The sequence below is a fragment of the Octopus bimaculoides genome, chromosome 4 (assembly GCF_046866305.1).
Source record: "Octopus bimaculoides isolate indiv1 chromosome 4, ASM4686630v1, whole genome shotgun sequence".
Lineage (NCBI taxonomy): Eukaryota > Metazoa > Mollusca > Cephalopoda > Octopoda > Octopodidae > Octopus > Octopus bimaculoides.
In genome coordinates this window covers 91,723,267-91,743,333 of record NC_142931.1, presented here as the reverse complement: position 1 = coordinate 91,743,333, position 20,067 = coordinate 91,723,267, and the positions used below count along the sequence as shown (strand labels likewise).

Below are 20,067 nucleotides of genomic sequence, written 5' to 3'. Positions count from 1 at the left end.
AGTAAAAACATTTGGTACTTACCTTTACTAAGGAAATTTTTGACTTTAGATTTGTCATTGGCAAAAGTATTTACTCTTGAAAAATTTAGTTAAATATTAATTGAAATTAATCATTCAAGGAAACAATATTGCTATAGTTTAATTCAGAGAGTTTAACATGTTATAAATATTTTTGAAATTTTAATGCAAAGGGATAAAAAATGTTTTCATTTATTCTTCTTAAAAACTTTTGACAGTTTTAACATCTTGTGTCACACTATAGTTATGATGCAAAATGTTTCTAAGGAAAACAAATGTACATTTATTACATGTGTCAGAAGAGTTCCTTTTACTTGCTTTAAATTAGAAAGTAAAAGTAAAGTAAAGTATTGGGTTGTGCCATAAATAATGCGGTTTTTTCAATTGCATGAACTAAAAGTTGGAAAGGGAAGGGATAAACTATCTGCATCAACTTGCTATAAAAGCAGGTAGTATGAGTTCACTAGAGGCAATAACACAATGGGAAGGGTTAGGAATATTAATGCAGTATATGAGGTTGGACAATAAGCATAAGCCAGTGCCAGCAGTGGTTCCAGAAATTCCGAGCCAGAAACTACAGCCTAGAAGACGAGCCTCATCCTGGAAGATCTGTAGAGCTTGATGAGAATGTCCTGCAAACCCTGGTGAAACAAAATCTCATTGTAACTGTTGAGGAACTAGCAGAGAAGCTTGGCTTTGGTCATTCAACCATTCATCAACACCTGTGTGCCATCAGAAAAGTCAGCAAATTAGGTCAATGGGCTCCTCACAAACTTTCCAAGTCTAATCGCATGCAAAGAGTGAATGTGTGCTCTTCTCTGCTGTCACATCTCATGAATGAACCTTTTTTGGACCGGATAGTGACTGGTGAAGAGAAATGGGTTCTCTATAAAAATGTCAAGTGCCAAAGAGTGGGTAAGAAAAGGAGAAACACTGGCACTCCCAGGCTAAAGAAGATCTTTACCCACGTAAGGTGTTGTTATCTGTTTGGTGGGATATGAAAGGTTTTGTCCACTTTGAAGTTTTAAACCCAAACCAAATGATGACAAAGGAGATCTACTGCGAGCAGCTTGAGCGGCTTAAGCTCAGTGCTAGAAGAAAAATGACCTTCGGTTTCAAGACAAAAAGGTGTTCTATCAAGATAATGCTCGACAACATACAGCGAGGATGACATTCCAAAGCCTGGAGCAGTTTGAATGGGAAACAATACTCCACCCACCATATTTGCTGGACATTGCCCCATCTGATTATCATTTATTCCACAGTCTTCAAAATCATTTAGACAGAAAAAATATGAATTCTGTAGACGAGGTCTGAACAGTACTGGAGGAGTATTTTTCATCAAGGACAAGTGAATTTTGAAAGAGAGGCCTTGTAAGTCTACTAGATAGATGAAAGATCATTGTAGAAAATGAAGGATAGTATATTTTAGATTTTAAAAAAAGGAATTTTGTTTATCTTAATTTTGAAAAATAAAAGAAGTATAAAAAAAGCCACATTATTAATGGGATGACCCGATATTATGTATATTGGTTAAATGAAAATAAATTGTGAACATAATTCCCAGGGTTAAGAAAATTCTAATGAGACAATGAGCAAAGATCTCAAATCATCTGAATGAGCCACTAAAGGATAGTAAAGAATACTATCTCAAACACTGTTTGAAATTGAAAGTGAACTCAAATACTCCCATGAAAAGGAAAGGGCAGAAAAACAAGCCAGGGCTGCAAAAAATGTAAAGACAAAGCCTAAAGCCTTCTATAGATTTCCAAAAGCTGTCTGCTTCAGCATGGTACAAGACAGGGCTACTGTTCGAAAAAATGGTTCACTGATTGTGGACCCCCCCAAAAATGAGTGAAATACTGAATGTGCAATATGGAAGTATCTTCACATCACCATTGGGACACTTGCAAATAACTATGATGAGTTCATTGACATCACAGTTCTACATGAAGGGATGAGAAGTATTGATTATATCAAAAGAGAAGAAACTGATGTAATATCAGCTCATTGATAAAATGAGCTTAAACTCAGCCATGAGCCCTGATAGTTTCCCATCAGTCCTTCTAAAGAAACGCAAAGGGCTTTAGCAAAACCACTGCAGATCTTCTTTCAAAGCTTCCTTGCAAGTAGCAGACTTTCCCCGAAAGCTAAAGGAAAGCATATGTCCTATCCTTAAAGAAGGAAGCAGAGCAGGTGCTAAGCATTATAGGCCTGTCTCTCTAACCTCTCAGGTCAGCAAAGCCAAGGAACAAATTGTCAGGAGGAAGCTGATCACATTCCTAAAAGATAATGGCTTGCTCCCTGAGACCTAGTATGGCTTACACAGCTTCTGCAGCATTATTGTTGAGTGTTGAAACAACTTATAAATCACTCAAATGTGGATGTGATATATCTTGATTTTGCAACAGCTTTTAATAAGGCTGATCAGAAGATGATATGTCACAAGTTACAAGGACTCAGTATAGTTAGGAAACTGGGAGAGTGGTTACATGACTTCTTTAAAAAAAAAACAGAAGCTCAGCTGTGGAAGACAATGCTGGCCTCTAAAGAGGCATAAATAGTGAGTGGGGTGCTTCAAGCAACTGTCCTGGGATTGCTACTGTTTGTGGTTGCTCTCTCGGACATGTCATCACAGTCAGCCACACCTACTAGCTATGCTGACGATACAAAAGTAGCACAAGCAGTCAAGGACTTTCTTGATGCTAATTGTCTACAGAATGACCTAGATGCCATAAATAAATGGGCTGAAGAAGACAACATGCAATCTAATGCAGGAAAATTTCAAGCCCTTCATTGTCAGCCCGATTTTGCTAACACACTGCAACAGAGATACTTTGAACCAAAGGGAGAAGTAACCCCAGAGTCAAATACAGTGTATGACCTAGGAATTGATATGAGCAACGGTGCCTCATTCCATGTACATATCACCAAGATGGTGTTTGTGTGCCAGTGAATTGCTGGATAGATTCTGAGAACTTTCAGAAGAAGGGAGCAGGAAATTCTGCTGGTCCTATATGGAGGACATTTATTTTCAGTCATCTGGACTACTGCTCTCTTTTATGGTCACCCTATAATGTCAAATTAATTGCTGAACTTGAAGCAGTTCAGTGGTGCTACATCAGGAAGTTGGGCTACTGGGAGAGACTGAAAGGTTTACAACTCTACTTCCTGGAGAGATATGCTGTGATATACTTATGGAGGATCCTAGAGGGGTTGGCACTAAACCTTACCAAAAAAACCTGAGAGATCTACATGGAGTGGGGGCAATTATTTTCAAGAAGCAACTTGATCTTCTGCTCTCCAAGATCCCAGATGAACCTACATCATGACAAGAAACTCAAAAGAGGGCAGCAATAACAAACTCCTTCCTCCACTAAAAGCCCAACCACATGAGAATGGCTATTGAAAAGATGAGGAGATTGGCAGTGCCCCAGTATGGCCACAGCTTTTGGGCTGAGACATGTAAAAATAAATTTTTAGTGAGTAACATTAATGTATATCTTGAGAAAATGAACATGCTGCAGAATTTGAAAACTTCTAAACTTGGGAAGTAGTTCATATAAACTGCTGAAACTGATAGTAATGTTGGCTATGATATGAAAGGATTGCATGTGTAAATGTTAATTTGTTGTTGAAACTCTTTGGCTGATTGCCAGACTTGCTACAAGTGTAGCGTGTTTATACAGTATCTTAAAATCCTTGTTTTTGCAACTACAAATAATAATAAGGATGCGTCCAAAATTAACATCAGTTGTTAGAACTTCACCTTAGTAGATTCAGTATATGTGCTGTTTATGCACTAGTTGATTGAATAATGGTAATTTCTAATATTGGCAATCCACAATCTTTAGGTGGAGTGTTTATTGACTGTCAGTACTTGACTAGTACTAGTTTCATTGACCTCAGAAACTAAAAAACCAAGTAAATCAATGCAGGATTTCATTGTAAGGGGATGTAGCTAAATCTTGCAAGACATTTAGTGTTACTTTGCCATTTCTGCTATTCTTCACTTATCGTTCACCACTCCTAGTCTCTTAATATCAGCAGGGGCCTAATTATTTTGGAGTTATTTCAAATTTGAATTTTGTTTTACTGATGTCCATGTGGAGAGCATTGCCATTGAAATCGTAATTGGAAAGGTTAGTGGGAATAAAAGAGATTGAGGAGAATCTATATGGAGCTTCAAAGAATTGAAGTTAGTATTAGGTTGGAAAGAAACTCCTGTTACATTTCAAGAGGAAGAAAAAATGTTTCTTTGATCTTAGTTGATATATTTGATCAAGATATTTTTCTCTTCATTATTGATAACATTGTCCAAGCTATTTGGCAAATTGTTGAACCTCTGGACATAAAGTTCTTCAGGTTTTGAAGCAAAGAATCATTCAGGCCTATTTTTAACTGTTTTTCTGCTAAATAATATTGCAATGATTTGAAAAGATAATAGTCAAATTGAGCAAGGTCAGGAGAGTAAAAAGGATATGGCAAAACTTCCATTTTTTGTACCATAACCTTTTCCTGAGTGACTTGGGCAATATATGGTCTTGCACTATCATGTAAGAGCAACACCCTTTACTATTGACCAATGCTGGGCACTTTTTCTGAAAATTTTTTTGCATTGTCTTTTATTGTCAATACTTCTCTACAATGTTTTGTTTTCATTTAACACTTCATGATAGGCAACACCCTTTGTCCCATCAAAAACAGAGCATAACTTTTTCCAGTTGCAGTCCTGGTTTAGGGATGAATTCTTTTTTTTAATCAGGTGCTGACTATTATTGTTTTCATTGGATATGATTATAGAAAACATGCTTTTCATCACATGTGACGATTCTACCCAGGAAAGGTTCCGTAGCAAGTCAACTCTTTAGTGACAAGTAGAGAGCAACTCTTTGATTAAGCTGAGAAGTAATCAGATGATGAGGAACTCACTGACCAAATGTAGACACTTTTCCTAGTTCATGGTATTTTATGATCAACATGTGACTTGTATTGAAATACTTTGCTAATTCTGGTGCAGTTTGCTTTGGATTTTCCTCAAATACAGTCTTCAAAAGCTCATTATTGACAGAACTTGGTCATCCAGATCCAGAAAAATCTGCAAGGGAAAAACTTCCTAAGCAAAACTGACCAAACCTTTACTAGCATGTCCAAATATGTAAAACTTCATTTCCATAGACAGAACAAATATTTGTAGCTGCTTCCATTGCTAAAGACATCCTTTTGAATTCACATTGCATGCATTTGTTTGATATGGGTCTGACCTAAATTCATTTTAAAAGGGTAAAAATTGATATGAATTTAACCACTATAGTATAAAGTAATCTTCAAAGAAAGGAAAATACATTAGCAAAAAGTCAATGCTTATTTTACTAAATATGACAGGACTTTCTTTCTAGCTTAATATTTATCAGTAATGTGCACAATAGAAAGAGTTTTGCAATGTTTATGTGGGATTGAGAGGAGAGAGAAAAGTGCTATTGTATTAGGTTGTCCAGAAAGTTCTGAGCATTTTTTAATATGCAAAAAAAGAATTTGAATAATTGACCTTTCAATAAATTTTATTCAAAGAAATAATTTCCATTATTATTAATGACCTCAGGCAATTTAAATATTTTATCAGAATAAAATTTGACTGGTTTTGAAAAAAACGAGTTACCTAGATAAATTTTGACTCCATGTAAATTGTTAAGTTTTTCCTTGCAATGAGTTCTGTAGAGACAAAAACAAGTGGTAGTCGGATGGCACAATATCAGGAGAATATGGTGGATGGGGTAAGAGATCCCAGCCAAGTTCATGTAACTTTGTTTGGGTAACCAAAGACACATGTGGTCAGGCATTGTCTTGTTGGAACACTACCCCTTTCCCATTGGTAATCTTGGGCCTTAATTTTTTGATTTTTTTTTTTATCTGGTTCATATTGGCTAGCTGATGACAGTACACATCAGAATTAATGGTCTGGCTTTGTGGGAGAAGTTCATGATAAATAATGCCTTTATGATCCCACCAAACACAAAGCATAACTGTTTTTGGAGTGGATATTTGTCTTTGGTTGCTGTTTTGGGGAATCCTTATGCAAACTCCAGGATCTTTTTCACACTACATTTTCATACACAATCCATTTTTTGTTTCCAGTCACAAGTTGTTTAAAAAAGGCATGCTTTCATTCCATTTCAAAAGAATATCACAAACGGAATACCAGTTCTGAGAGTTTGTGAGGGATCCATACATTATAGCAAGAAATGTATCCTAGCTTCACTAGGTGTTCATGAGCTGTACTTTTAGAACATCCAACTTCTCTGCAAGTTCTTTAGTCAGGATATTTGAGTTTTCTTTGATTTTTGCCTTCAAAACATCTTCATCCAATTTTGAAGGTCTTCCACTGTGACTCATCCTCCAAGCTAAACTCTCCAACTTTAAATTTTGCAAACCACCTCCAGCATCATCACGATAAACTTCACAAATGTTTTTGCAAATCTTTGCAGCATTTTCTCCTTTTTTAAAAAAGAAAAGCATTATAATGCGAATATGAAATTTTTAGTTATCCATTTCAAATAAAGTGTAACTGGAATGAAAGATAAATCGATTTTTAGTCAGGAGCAAAGAAGAGATGCACTACCACTTCAAGCAACACCAAAGTTTTAACTGTGTTATGTTTCAGGTGTGTTCAATGAGGCGTTAAAAGATTTAGCTTAAAAACGCTCAGAACTTACCGGACGACCTAATAATTATAAAAGTAACACTGACAACATTCTATATTACTGGACTAGCACTTGAAAGGTGTCAAAAAAAAATGTCCTCTGAGTATTATAAACAATACCAGTGGTCAAAAGAGATGTACCATCACAAAAATAAGAGCAGTTCTCCAGGGAATATTTGGGCCTAATATACTTTCAGCAACAGCTTAGACTTGTGTTTTTTTATTCTAACATGTAAGCTGTCATAGATATAGTTTTTGCAACATCAATCATTGTGTTGGAAATCAATCAATCAACTATTTCTCTTATTATTGTTTCTTCATTTAATCTTTTTAATATAAAATCCAACTCAGTAACATGTTCTTGAATTCAGTTCCCACCAAACTTGTTTTCATCTTTCACCCTTCTGAGAGTCTAGAAAATGAAAATTTTTTGTTAGAAATCAGTATTTTTTCTAGGTTTAAGTTTACAAAAGATTTTCAAGTTTCATTGCAAAATTATAGCAATATGGCCCGGGGGGGTTCTGGCCGTTAATGTAGATATTTTTAGTCATTTAAACAAATATATATATACTCTCAATTAGGAACATTATAAGTACTGGGCTTGATATTAGTGACTAAAACTCAATGACTTAAACAAGGAAGAAAATAAAAAAGAATGTTATTTAACCCTTTTATTTCCACATTAGGGTAACATACAGCCTGTATTTTTTGAATTTAAAAACAATCAAGGATTTGGAGAAATTACTAAAATAAATATTTAATAGTATTAAACTGGTGCTTGGAACATAAGTTTACCAAATATTTTTTGCAGAGAATTATGAAAGCCAGTATTAATTTATGTTAAATTTTAGAACTGGAAGTTTTGTATCATAGAATTATAGATAGTTTTGAATAGGTCAACTCAATTCTAAGTCTTATATAAATTCGTTTTTTTTACTTTGCCAACTAAACCACAATACATACTGATTTAATTATTTTAGTATTTCTAATTAACATGAATTACTTTGTTCATATTTTCAGGACATCTTCAAAGCCGTGTTGTATACTACCTCATGAATATTCATGTCCTTCCAAGAACAATTTACCTCACTAGGGTTTGTAAATATAATCTTCTTGTCCTTAATGCTAAAATGATATGCAAATATCTTGGTCAATGATTCCAATATATTATTTCGTATCAGAATATTATGCTTAATTAATCCTAGAAAATTACTATTTTTAAATCTCACAACAAGAGATATTCAGCAACAGTACTTTGTAGTAAAGATTGTTTGCCAACATAACATGGCAGTCCTGGTTTAGGATGAATGTTGCTGTAATTTAGCCCTAGGAGACATCGTCTCCTGCTGGCTATACAACACGATCTGTGTCCTTATATTTTCGAACAAGGGAATCTAGCACCCCCACTCAGCTCAAAACAATATCTGTGTATTGTGATTTCCAGGTTATTTCCCTTCATCAGCACAATAACTGTTCGGCTAGAGGTTTATTCTTTATTACAGGCACAATGCCTAAACACAGAGGGAACATACACAGACATGTGGGAACAAAAAACACATGAAAGGATGAATGTAAAATGAATTAAATCGTGCTCCGAGATGAAACCGTAAATTCCTTTTTCCTTTAAAACTTTACATTTTAAATAACAATTTCCAGCCCCGCTGCGAGGCAAAACCGCGACTTCCCTTTTCGTTTTCACTTTACAATTGTAAAACATTTTAAACAAATGTTCATTCAATAGTTACAGGATTTACTTATTTTCCTTCTTTTTTTTTTAAACAAAAAGTTTAACAAAATGTCTTTCACAGTCTTTAAAATAAATCACGACTTACCATTTCATCTTCTCCTTTTTATCCACATAATTCACCACAGAGGTGCGAGGTTCAACATCCACCCAGTGGATGTTGAGCCTCACATATGAACTCTTTCATAATGTCTTTCACTTTTGAAACTCTTTTAACTTTTCGGTGTCCTATTTCATTAAAAACCTTACTTCTGTTTGTGTCTTGTGTGTTTGTTTTCTGTCTCTGTATTTCTGTAATTCTTGTAATTGTGTCTGCGTGTTCATTTGCCTCTAATTCTCTGTGTTTCGTCTGTTTTTAGGTTTCCGTAATTCTGAGTTATCTTGTTTCTGTTTATCTACACTTCTGTGCTTTTGCATATCTGTGCGATTGTGTGTCTCTGGGTTTGAATGTTTATGTACTTGCAAGTCCTTTACTGGTGATCCTACTGGTAAATCTTCCCCGTTTCTCATCGTAGGTTGGATTACCTCTTCCATTGCTTTGTACTTCTTCAATTCCACTATTGTTGGTGACTTCCTCCTCTCTCTTTTTCTTGCTTTCACCCCCCACAAAATTCCTGTCTTGTTCTGTTATCTGTTTCTACTGTTTCTCCACCATTATATTCTCCTGAATACTCTCCTCTACAATTTCCACTGCTGCTCTAGGGCATTTCTTTCTCAAGTGCCTTCTTTCACCACATTCGTAACACTTTGGGGGTCTCCCCTCCAACATTATCTTCAGCTTTTCTTCATTTGGTAGCTCTAAAGTTTCAGGTATTTCGTTGTTATATTTTGGGCTCACTGCACAAATTATCTCTAATCTGTAGCCCCACAACTTCACTTGTTGGGTTCAGCTTATCATGCCCATCTTCACGTCTTCGCTTTACTTCCTTATCTCTGAATAAAAAATTGTGGCTATTATCCACTCTGGATCTATCCACAGTAGGATTCTTCCCACCCTAATTCTGACAATTCTTTTGTCCAAACAGTTTGGCATCAAAGTCCATTTTTCTCCCTGTATCATTCTGTTGGAGGTTTTTTTCCACCTCCTCTTCTGATATAAAGGTTACCACTATAGATGCATATCTCTTTCCTCTCATAAAGAACACTATGCTGTCTCCTATATGTTCTTCCAAAATTTCTTCTATTTCTTCCTGGGGAATGTGTTGAATTCTTCTATTTTTATTCAAAGATGTTCTGAATATGACCGTCTACTTTCCCATTTTCACTTTTTCCTCCTCTGGCAGGGTCATTTTTATATTTGACCTTTCCTTCTCTACCATACTACTATATTTCTTTATCAGCTCTCCATTCCACTACAACATCTCCCGTTTCAGCATACATGGGTGTAGAGGAACTTGACCTCCAGTAGCTTCTGCATAACTTCTCATTTTTCTCACTTATTCACTACCACCCAACAATGGTGGCCTCGCGCAAAAAATTCGGCTAGTTTTTCTAAAAACAACAAAAGATGTTGTTCGGCTTGAGGTGGCACTGCCAAATTCTCGTTCAAAATATATAGTCTTCAAAGTGACAACTAGTCATTGATCTATAAATTAGAAAATTACTATTTTTAAATCTCACAACGAGAGATATTCAGCAACAGTACTTTGTAGTAAAGATTGTTTGCCAACATAACATGGCAGTCCTGGTTTAGGACAAATGTTGCTGTAATTTAGCACCAGGAGACATCGTCTCCAGCTGGCTATATAACAAAATCTGCGTCTATAAGGACACAGATTGTGTTATATAGCCAGCTGGAGACAATGTCTCTTGGGGCTAAATTACAGCAACATTCGTCCTAACCCATGACTGCCATGTTATGTTGGCAAACAATCTTTGCTTAATTAATCCTGTTGTGGAAAAATTATATTAAAATAAAATGGAAATTATTTTAAACTTTTATTTTTATTTCGTTTTTCAGCATGGAGAAAGTTTGATGAATCTGGAAGGGAAGATTGGTGGTGATAGTGATCTCTCTGACCGTGGATGGCAGGTTTGAAGAATTGCTTCCAAAGCTATTTGAATGAGGCTACATTAACAAGACTGAATTTGTTGTGTTAATTTTAAATTATGATTAAATATGACTTGCAGTATTACGTAATATAATAGCCTTGAGTTATTTCAACTTCTAGAACTTTATTTCTTAGTTACTTCAAAAGTTATGTGGCGAGATGAGTGTAAAAGTAATTTTAGACATATTTTTAATACGGATTATTACAGTCCTGAGATTTGATCCTGTATACTAAGTTAGTTATGTGCAAACTAACTTAGTGAGCTGAAAAGGATTTTTAACCAACTGAAATAAAACATAATGACCAGTCATTAGCAATAAGGAATTATCTTTCTTTAATTCCTATGAAAGCAAAGAAGGCAACTGAAATTTAAATTGATTAAAGATTGAATGGAGAACATGCAATAGGGAGTGAGTCTGATCTTTGTTAAATCTGATAACACCTGATATTATATTTTGGTTTTATTAGACCTTCTCTGCTAAGAAAAACATTTAGCATTATACTGTTAGTTTTTGTGGCTTTTAAAAAAGTTTCTCATTTACTAAACCTGTTGATTTATTTACTTTCAGTATGCTAGATCATTATCTGAGTTTGTGAAGAATGAAAATATCCAAGATCTTAAGGTATGGACAAGTGAAATGAAAAGGACAAAGCAAACTGCTCAGTATATTGATAGTCCTACAGAGCACTGGAAAACTTTAAATGAAATTGATGCTGTAAGTCTTATATTTTTAATTTTACTTTTATTTATTTATGTTATGGTTTCAAATTTCACCGTAGACTAATTTGAAATCTATAAAATTAATCAAAACTTTTGTATAATTATATATAATGTTCCTTCACATTATTACAAAATTCGTTATTCCATTAAATAAGGCAGCATTTAACAAGATATTTTTTAAATGATGGTTTACGAATGGTATGCCATTTTATTCATATAATTCAAGCTTCAGTGTCTAAATCTCAAAAATCTTGAAAGCTAGGATTAAGATGAAGATAATCTGTAAGAAACTGTAGGGGTAATATGAAATTTGTTTTTATAAGGCAAAACTGGTATAAAATAAGGATTTCGAAATTTTTGTTTGTTTTTGTTTTCATGTTATATCTAAGTTGTCTCATGCACCAACATATTCAAGATACTTTTTCTGTTATTTATAGGGCATCTGTGAAGGCATGACATATGAAGAAATTCATGAAAAGCATCCAGATGAATTTGCCCTCAGAGACCAAGACAAATTCCATTACAGATATCCCGGTGGTGAAGTAAGTCTCTGCGTACACATACACACACACATATGCATTCAATGTCTGTTTTTCACTGCTGGTATAGGTTAGATGGTTTAACAGGATCCAACAAGCTGCAGGGCTACTCTATGTCTCCAATATTGGCTTCAGCATGTTTTCTAGGGCTGGATGCCTTTCCTAATGTCAACCACCTTACAGTGTATACTAGGTGCGTTTTTTTATGCTAATGACACTAGTGAGGTTGCCAAGTAAGTTGCAAGGTAAAAAGGATGGAAAGTGAGGAAGAAATGTTCTCATGATTAGGGAGAGGTAGGCAGCTTTATGCCAGGTCCTGAGAGGCTAAGTATGATAGGACAAGCACAGATGTCTTGCTATAGTGGAGGTACATGGCTACCTCACATTATATAAGGGTGACTAGTAGTAAGGGAAAAGATAAAGATGGTAGTGGTGGGGTGTCAGAGTAAGCTCTCAAAGTACCAGGAGGCGAGCAAAAGAGAGGATGCAGTCAATGGATCAGGTGGAGAGAGGAGAGAGTAGCTGATGGTTAGAGATGTAGGTAGTGGTGAATGTATTGAATGACATGCAAGGGTGGACGTGCAGTTGGTGGGTATTATCAGTCTGGAGAGTGGGGGAAAAGGTAAGAGTGATAAAAGTGACTCAGGAAAGAGGATAGATCAAAACATAAGGGGGATGTGCAAGGTGTAGGAGTGGCAAAGAGGGAGATGTGGGGGTACATTTTTATCTTCATTATCATCATCATCATCATCATCTAATATCCATCTTCCATGCTGGCATGGGTTAGATGGTTTGACAGGAGCTGTAGTTCAGAGAGCTGCACCAGGTTCCATTGTCTGCTTTGGCATGATTTCTACAGGTGAATGCCCTTCTCAATGCTAGCTACTTTACAGTGTACTAGGTGCTTTATATGTGGCACTAGGAGCTTTTTACATGGCAGACACACCAGTAGGGGCACCAAGTAACTTGTGACTTAAAGACCTCTCAGCTGGGAGAGAGTGGAACTGTGGGAAGTGACTTTCTCCCAGGTGAGAGGTTAGAGTACATTTAGATATCACTATGAATTTTTGAAAATATTTAAATCTAATTTCTACTGTACTTTTCATACCTCATTTGTGAAATTTTTAGTAAATATGACAATTTGAATGGTCAGCAAGTTGGTTAAAATCTAACCTAATTGGCTTAAATGAATAATTAACCATATTTGTGATGTTATATTTTTGAAACTGAGGTGATAATTACCTTCAAATTACACAAATTAATAGTGTCTATGGTATAGCAGTTGCCTTCTTTTTTTTTTAAGGTTCTTTGAAAGAAAACTCCTTTTTTTGCTATTTTAAAAATATTTATGCAATGCCCATTTGGTTCATTTTGTTGTGTTTCCAGACCTAGCTAAATCCAAAAGTACAGACGACAGGGACTTGCATTTTAGCACATATGTAGTAGGTATAGAACTAAATAAATCCTGAAATTTTGGGACATGATACCACCATCATCATCATCATCATCATCATTTAACATCCATTGTCCATGCTGGCATGGGTTGGATGGTTTGGCTGGCTCACTGGAAGGCTGTGCTAGGCTCCAGTCTGATTTGGCGCAGTTTTCTACAGCTGGATGCCCTTCCTAACACCAACCACTCTGAGAGTGTAATGGGTGCTTTTATGTGCCACCAGCACAGGTACCATTTGCATGACTCTGGTATCTGCCACGACTGCGATTTTGCAGTCAAATTTTGGCACAAGACCAGCAATTTCAGAGGAGGGGTTAAGTCGATTACATCAACCCCTGTGTTCAACTGGTACATATTTTATTGACCCTGAAAGGATGAAAGGCAAAGTTAACCCCAGTGGCATTTGAACTCTGAACATAAAGAGAGATGAAATGTTGCTAAACATTTTGCCTGGCATGTTAATGATTCTGCCAACTTACCACCTTAATGCTACCTTGTATATTAAAGGTTTATGAGTCAATAATGTGTCCTACATTGTGTTAGCAATGTGTTGTTTTCATTTTTTAAAGTTATCTCTACAGATATTCTGTAGAATTTAGAGGCAGCACTGAAAGTTAAAACATTTTGTATACAAATACGTCTATGTAAACAATGCAATCAAAAACAGAAAAGTAAGTAATGGGTGGATATGCATTTTTCAGGTATTACTACTCCTTTTTCAGCACCACAATTCACTAACTTTCCACAGATACATTGCTTAAATAGCCACTAAGTTTAGTGGTGTAACACAATTGGATTGCCCAATTTCCATATTAAACACATTCCTGGCAACTTGTTCATCATCATCATCACCACCATCATCATCATCACCACCATCATCATCATCATTGTTTAATGTCTGCTTTCCATACTGGCATGGGTTGGGCGGTTTGACTGAGGACTGGCAAGCCAGAAGGCTACACCAGGCTCCAATCTGATCTGGCAAGGTTTCTACAGCTAGACGCCCTTCCTAACGCTAACCACTCCGAGATTGTAGTAGGTGCTTTTTACGTGCCACTGGCATGAGGGCCAGTCAGGCGGTACTGGCATCGACCATGCTCAAATGGTGCTTTTTACATGCCACTGGCATGGGAGCCAGTCAGGCAGCATTGGTGACAACGAAGCTCGTGCCATGAATTGCTGATAGGGACACCGTATGTTGTTTTGCAACCATAATATACTACCAAGTGTATTGAAGGTTTATAAGTCAATACTGTGTCATATTTTGTGTTAGGGTTCACTGCTTTCATTTTTCAATTTATCTCTGCAGATTTTCTATAGAATTTAGAGCTAGCACTGAAAGTTGTGACATTTCATATATGAATATGTCTATGTAAAGAATGAAGCCAAATATAGAAAAATAGGTAACAGGGGTATATACATGTTTCAGGAGTTATTGCTACACATGTATATAGAAACCAGGCATAACATGATGATATTAATGAAGCACAGACTGGTTTCAACCTTTTTATAATCTTTGACCTAAAAATGACTTGTTTTAAGGTCACAGTCACCTTTTCAACCCAGATGATGAAATGCAACTATTTATTGATAGCATTAAAATTGGACAATACCTTGATAATGTTTATGCAGAAAGCTTGACTGTCACAACTTTCCTTTGTCTGTTCTTTTGCTCTTCTATATTTTGCATACATATGCTGTCAATATTATTGTTATCAATAAGGTCACATTATCCAGGATTGTAAGCTGGTAAAAAAAAAAAAAAAAAGAAAAGCCATCTTGCTATAGAAGTATTGTTCTATTCTTTTAAGTTCTGAGATAAATTTTACCTGTGCTTTAAATTTCTCACTTTCGGGCAAGTACTATTTGATTTTGTATGTTTGCAAAATAAATCAATATTTTAATAATAATCTTCCTTATAGCTTCTTTTTGGAATTAAGCTAATGGTTTACCAATCATTTCAATTTTATTTTCAGTCTTACCAAGATTTAGTTGCACGGTTAGAACCTGTTATTATGGTAAGTTTGTCAATTCTTTTAACTTAAAATGTGAACCTTTGAGCTACTTAATATTAAATGAGTATAAATATGATTCATCTTACCAGCCCTTTGTGAAACAAATCTTTTTCTATGAATTTTTTTTCTCTTTTCTGAAAACAAAATACCATTCTTTCATTTGAATGAATTATTTAGTAAATTTATGTTGAAAATATTTTGGTTTATTGAGACAAATATTCAAATTAGTATAAAGTTGGATAGGAAAAATTTATCAAATTAACAAATATAGTTTATTTTTGATTGGTAGCATCATAGGCTTTTTATGCATATATATGTTGATGTTTCTAAATGAATAAAAGTTCTCTGGTGATATAATTCATTTGGTAATTTATATATAGGAGCTTGAACGACAAGAAAATGTTATGGTAATTTGTCACCAAGCAGTTGCCAGATGTCTGCTTGCATACTTCCAAGACAAAAATTCTGGTGAGTTTAGAATTTTGTTATAATTATTAACTTTACATCAAAAGATTGTTTTGCTTTCAGTTTTGTGTGTGTGTGTATGTATGTGTGTCTGCTTCCACGGAGATATTGTCATAATTTCAGAATATGCTTTTTGCAAGTTCTATTCATTAATTTGTCATTATAATTTTATTTTCCTTTCTAATATGAATAACTCTTATTTAATTTGATTTTACCTGTGTATAATTTTTACTTGTTCTTTGAAATGTTTTAAAGAAAGTCGTAATGAAATAAATGTCATTTTCTTTCAAAGTAATATTTCATCTTATTACTGATTCTATATACAATGATATTTCAGTAGCTGCTGTCACTTTATAAATAAAAAGGAAACATCTTTATTAGTACTAATTTTGTGAACTTGTATTCTTGCACTGTGAAGTTTATGTGAGATATAGATTGAAAGTTACAATTATTTTCTTCAGCATTGTTTATAAAAGACTTTCCTATTTGTTCATAACTGGAAATTTTACAACAATCTTATTCTCACATTCTAGCAGTGAAAAGTGGATCTAAAACAATATATATATATATATATATATATATATATATATATCAATAAAGGTAGTGCTCCAGCATGGCCGCAGTCAAATGACTGAAACAAAAGAATAAAAGAATTTGTTCACATCTGTCCAACAAATGGTAATGTGAAATTCTGAATGACAGTTTGTGAAAATTTTTCCAGATTTAATAAAATGTGTGATGTGTGTACAAATATATATGTACATATAGTCATCATATTCACATCATCATTATTTTAATGTTTGCATTTGCAAGCTTGTGTGGGCCAGATTCTGTCTACCAAATTCACTCTCAAGGCTTTGGCCAGCCTGGAGTTATAGTAGAAGACATTGGCCGAAGATGCATGGTGGGACTGAATGCAAAACCATGTGGTTGCAAAGCAGACTTAAGCACACAACTATGCCCACAGCATGTATATATTGTGTGTGTGTTTGTGTCTATTTACATTGGTAGTGTATCCAACACATTCTGAGCATCAAATGGTCCTCTTACACACCTGATGCTCTTATACTTAAGTGAGCTTCACCAATTTCGAGTAAAGAATAATTTTGAATTGGATGTGTTGGGCTGGTCATGTTGTCAGAATGGAGGATGGAATGATGCTTAAACAGGAGCTGACCAGAGGTAAAATGCCACTCCATAAACCAAGGAAGCAAGTTCAGGATGCTATATAAGACAATTTCAGATGCTTCTCAGTTATCCGCATCTATATCCAAAGCTTTAAAATTACTCAGTAAGCAAAACTCAGGTAGGAATCCAGCTGGAATTGAAGTACAGTTTGTGTCAACGATTTCTTCTCTCAACAGCTGTATTACTTGACCACCTAAACTTAAATGAATCAGGGAGAAATCAAGCAGCTTGTGAGATGGTTTTGCTGCTATGTCATTTGCAGCACATTTGTAAAGAGTGTGGATTAATTTGCAAGTCAGCTGGCAGCCTGATTAGGCATGGTAAAATACAGGAAGTCTGAACTCAGCCAGTGATGCCAGAAGACAGACAGTTCAAGTGTTGCATCTATGAATGTACTGGCAGACGGGAAACTGAGCTGAAGAGCCACCTGCCTACAAGTGTTTGTACAGGGTTCAGTGAATGGATGACACGTTTCTGACAAGATGGAGCAATCAGCATAATGTGTCTGTGTGTGCATATATATAACCATTGTTACCACTGAAAATTTTTAAGTGTGGATTTTCATGAACTTTGGTTCTTTTCTCTAAATTATAAATATATATATTATAAACTGTGAAACTTAATTTAATTTTAATTTTTGATAAATTGAACTTAATTGAGTTTTTACCTGTAAATTTGGATTTTTATCCCTAATATTATTATCATTATATATATATATATATATATATATATATATACGCACACACATAATGGGCTTCTTTCAGTTTCTGTGTCTACCAAATCCACTCACAAGGTTTTGGTTGGCCTGAGGCTATAGTAGAAGACACTTGCCCAAGATGTCATACAGTGGGACTGAACCTGGAACCATATGGTTGGTAAGCAAGCTACTTACCACACAGCCACTCCTGCACCTTGCACAAACAGAAAATACACATGCAGTTTTAAATATTATGAATATTTTTATATAGTCATTGCTGTGCAATTTAAACCTCAAATTGTGTGACAAATAATCAGTATTTAGGACTCCATGTGCATTTCCATTTGTGTATTGTTATAGTATCTTTTATAAAATCCAGGTTTCAGTGTTATACTACATACGTCAATTATCTAAGCAGCTAAGATCTTTTATAGATGATCTAGTTTGGAGTATTTTCCTTAGAATTTCTAAATTATCAGCAAATAAATTTTCAGTAACAACACTGAATATTATGAGACAACTTAATATGTGCTACATTCTTCTGGATGAACATGGTTACCATACTATTAGGAGTGATAATTTCCATAGAAGGAAAAATAGTTGCAAGATTCATTCTAATCCTGTCATTCTACATCCAATAAATGGAAACAACATAGAACATAAATTAAAAACTATGTATAGGACTAAACCTAGACCGACAGCTGATCCTAAAAATCAAACTTACATATCAGATAAACAGAAAGATAGTAATCCCTAAAACTCAGATGAAGTTCGAGTAGTTGGTATGCAAACTAAAGCTAACACAGACATCTCAAGGCACAAATAACATAACGGATACATTAAACATTATAGCCTTCTAAATAATTCTGCATATAAAAATTAAAATGTGGGAAATTCTAATATTTTTCATACCTACAACATTCTAAAATCACAGGAAACCCAAAATGTAGAGTATACAATAACAGTATATTTTGTGAAAATCCTACTTGTCCTAATTCCAAAATCAAAAACTCACTTAGACCTATAGGAAACAATAAAATAGTAAATTCTCTAAATCAAATCAAACACCTTAGTGAAACATAAAAAAGAAAAAGAAGAAAAAAAACAGGATAAGAAATGTAACCTGGTAGACAATACCTTATAGAAAAAGCATTGCTACTAATAACTCTGGTATTTTATATTCTAAACAAAAACTTTCCTTCTAACCATAAATACCACAGTCACTTTTATAGGTACTTGGTAAAATTCTTGTATTCAACAACACCAGACTTATCCAATAACACTAACTTTTAAACATCTCATAAATTAACACATGCATCAAGCAAAACTTCTGTACTAAAAATGAGACTGACTCTCTTTCCTATAAAAGCACCCTAACCTAGATGGAAGTATTAACACTTACCTAGTGGCAAAAATATCCTGTAATAATAGCTGGAACGGTGAAGATAAACCCATTAACATCTGCCATTGACCTTTTAAGGCTGATGATGATAATTCTTTCTAATGTTGGCACAAAGTCAGTGGTTTTTGTGGGCTGAACATTAAAAAATTGGAAGAAATGCCCCTAAACATTTTGTCCAACATGCTAATGATTCTGCTAAGTCACCACTTAATAATAATAATAATAATCAGTCTTTCAAATTTGACACAAGGCCAGTAATTGTAGGTGGGGGCTTAGCTGATTACATCAACCTCTAATAGAAATAATAATAGCAACAACAACAATAATAATAATCCTTTCTGCTATAGGCACAAAGCTTAAAATTTGTGGAGAGGTTACTAGTCGATTACATTGTAAATTTATACAAATATGTTTGTATATGTCAAAGATGTGTCTTTTTGTTTGTAAGCACTTATGTGTCTCATCATATGCATGAATGATTGTTTCCTGTGCATGTTTCTCTGTCAGCATATATGATTGTGTATATATGTGAATATATACATATGTGAATGTATATCTGTGTGTGTGTGTGTGTGTATTTATATATGATATCATTTAGAACATTTATTCTCCTGAGATAAATGTATCTGTGATATTCAGTTGAACAGTCAATATGTACCAGGTCAGCAATTTTTATGTTAGTCTAAGCTTGGTGTGCATCAATGAAAAACAGGATAAGAAGAAATAATATAATTTGATTATATATATATATATAATCATCATCATTTAATGTCCTCTTTCCATGCTGGCATGGTTTGGATGGTTTGACATTGAGCTGGCCAGCTGGGAGCTGTCCAGATTCCTGTTGTCTGTTGTGGCATGGTTTCTACAGCTGGATGCCCTCCTTAATGCCAGCCACTTAACAGTGTGTGCTTGCATGCTTTTTACGTACCACCAGCATGGGTACACTTACACAGCACTGGCACAGGTGTATTTACACAGCACCAGCACAAGTGCTTTTTATATGGCATCAGTACCTGAAGGACAAGCCTGTATGTGTGGAAGACAGTGTTTTTACTAAGCTTGACATGTCTT

The 20,067-nt window shown here is 34.8% G+C and overlaps 1 protein-coding gene across 50 annotated transcripts in view; it reads left to right on the top strand.

Annotated features, from left to right (window-relative positions):
* LOC106883142 (6-phosphofructo-2-kinase/fructose-2,6-bisphosphatase) overlaps positions 1-20,067 on the top strand; it is a 158,253-nt gene that overhangs the window by 88,231 nt on the left and 49,955 nt on the right. For all 50 annotated transcript variants that reach the window (XR_016241589.1, XR_016241585.1, XR_016241594.1 and 47 more), the window contains 6 exons: positions 7,739-7,812; positions 10,423-10,494; positions 11,083-11,229; positions 11,672-11,776; positions 15,203-15,244; positions 15,622-15,709. Coding sequence is in view for 33 of the 50 variants with exons in the window: in XM_089350979.1 (XP_089207105.1) it covers positions 7,739-7,812; positions 10,423-10,494; positions 11,083-11,229; positions 11,672-11,776; positions 15,203-15,244; positions 15,622-15,709 (528 nt within the window). In the remaining 17 variants the exon portion in view is untranslated. The remainder of the gene's footprint in view (positions 1-7,738; positions 7,813-10,422; positions 10,495-11,082; positions 11,230-11,671; positions 11,777-15,202; positions 15,245-15,621; positions 15,710-20,067) is intronic.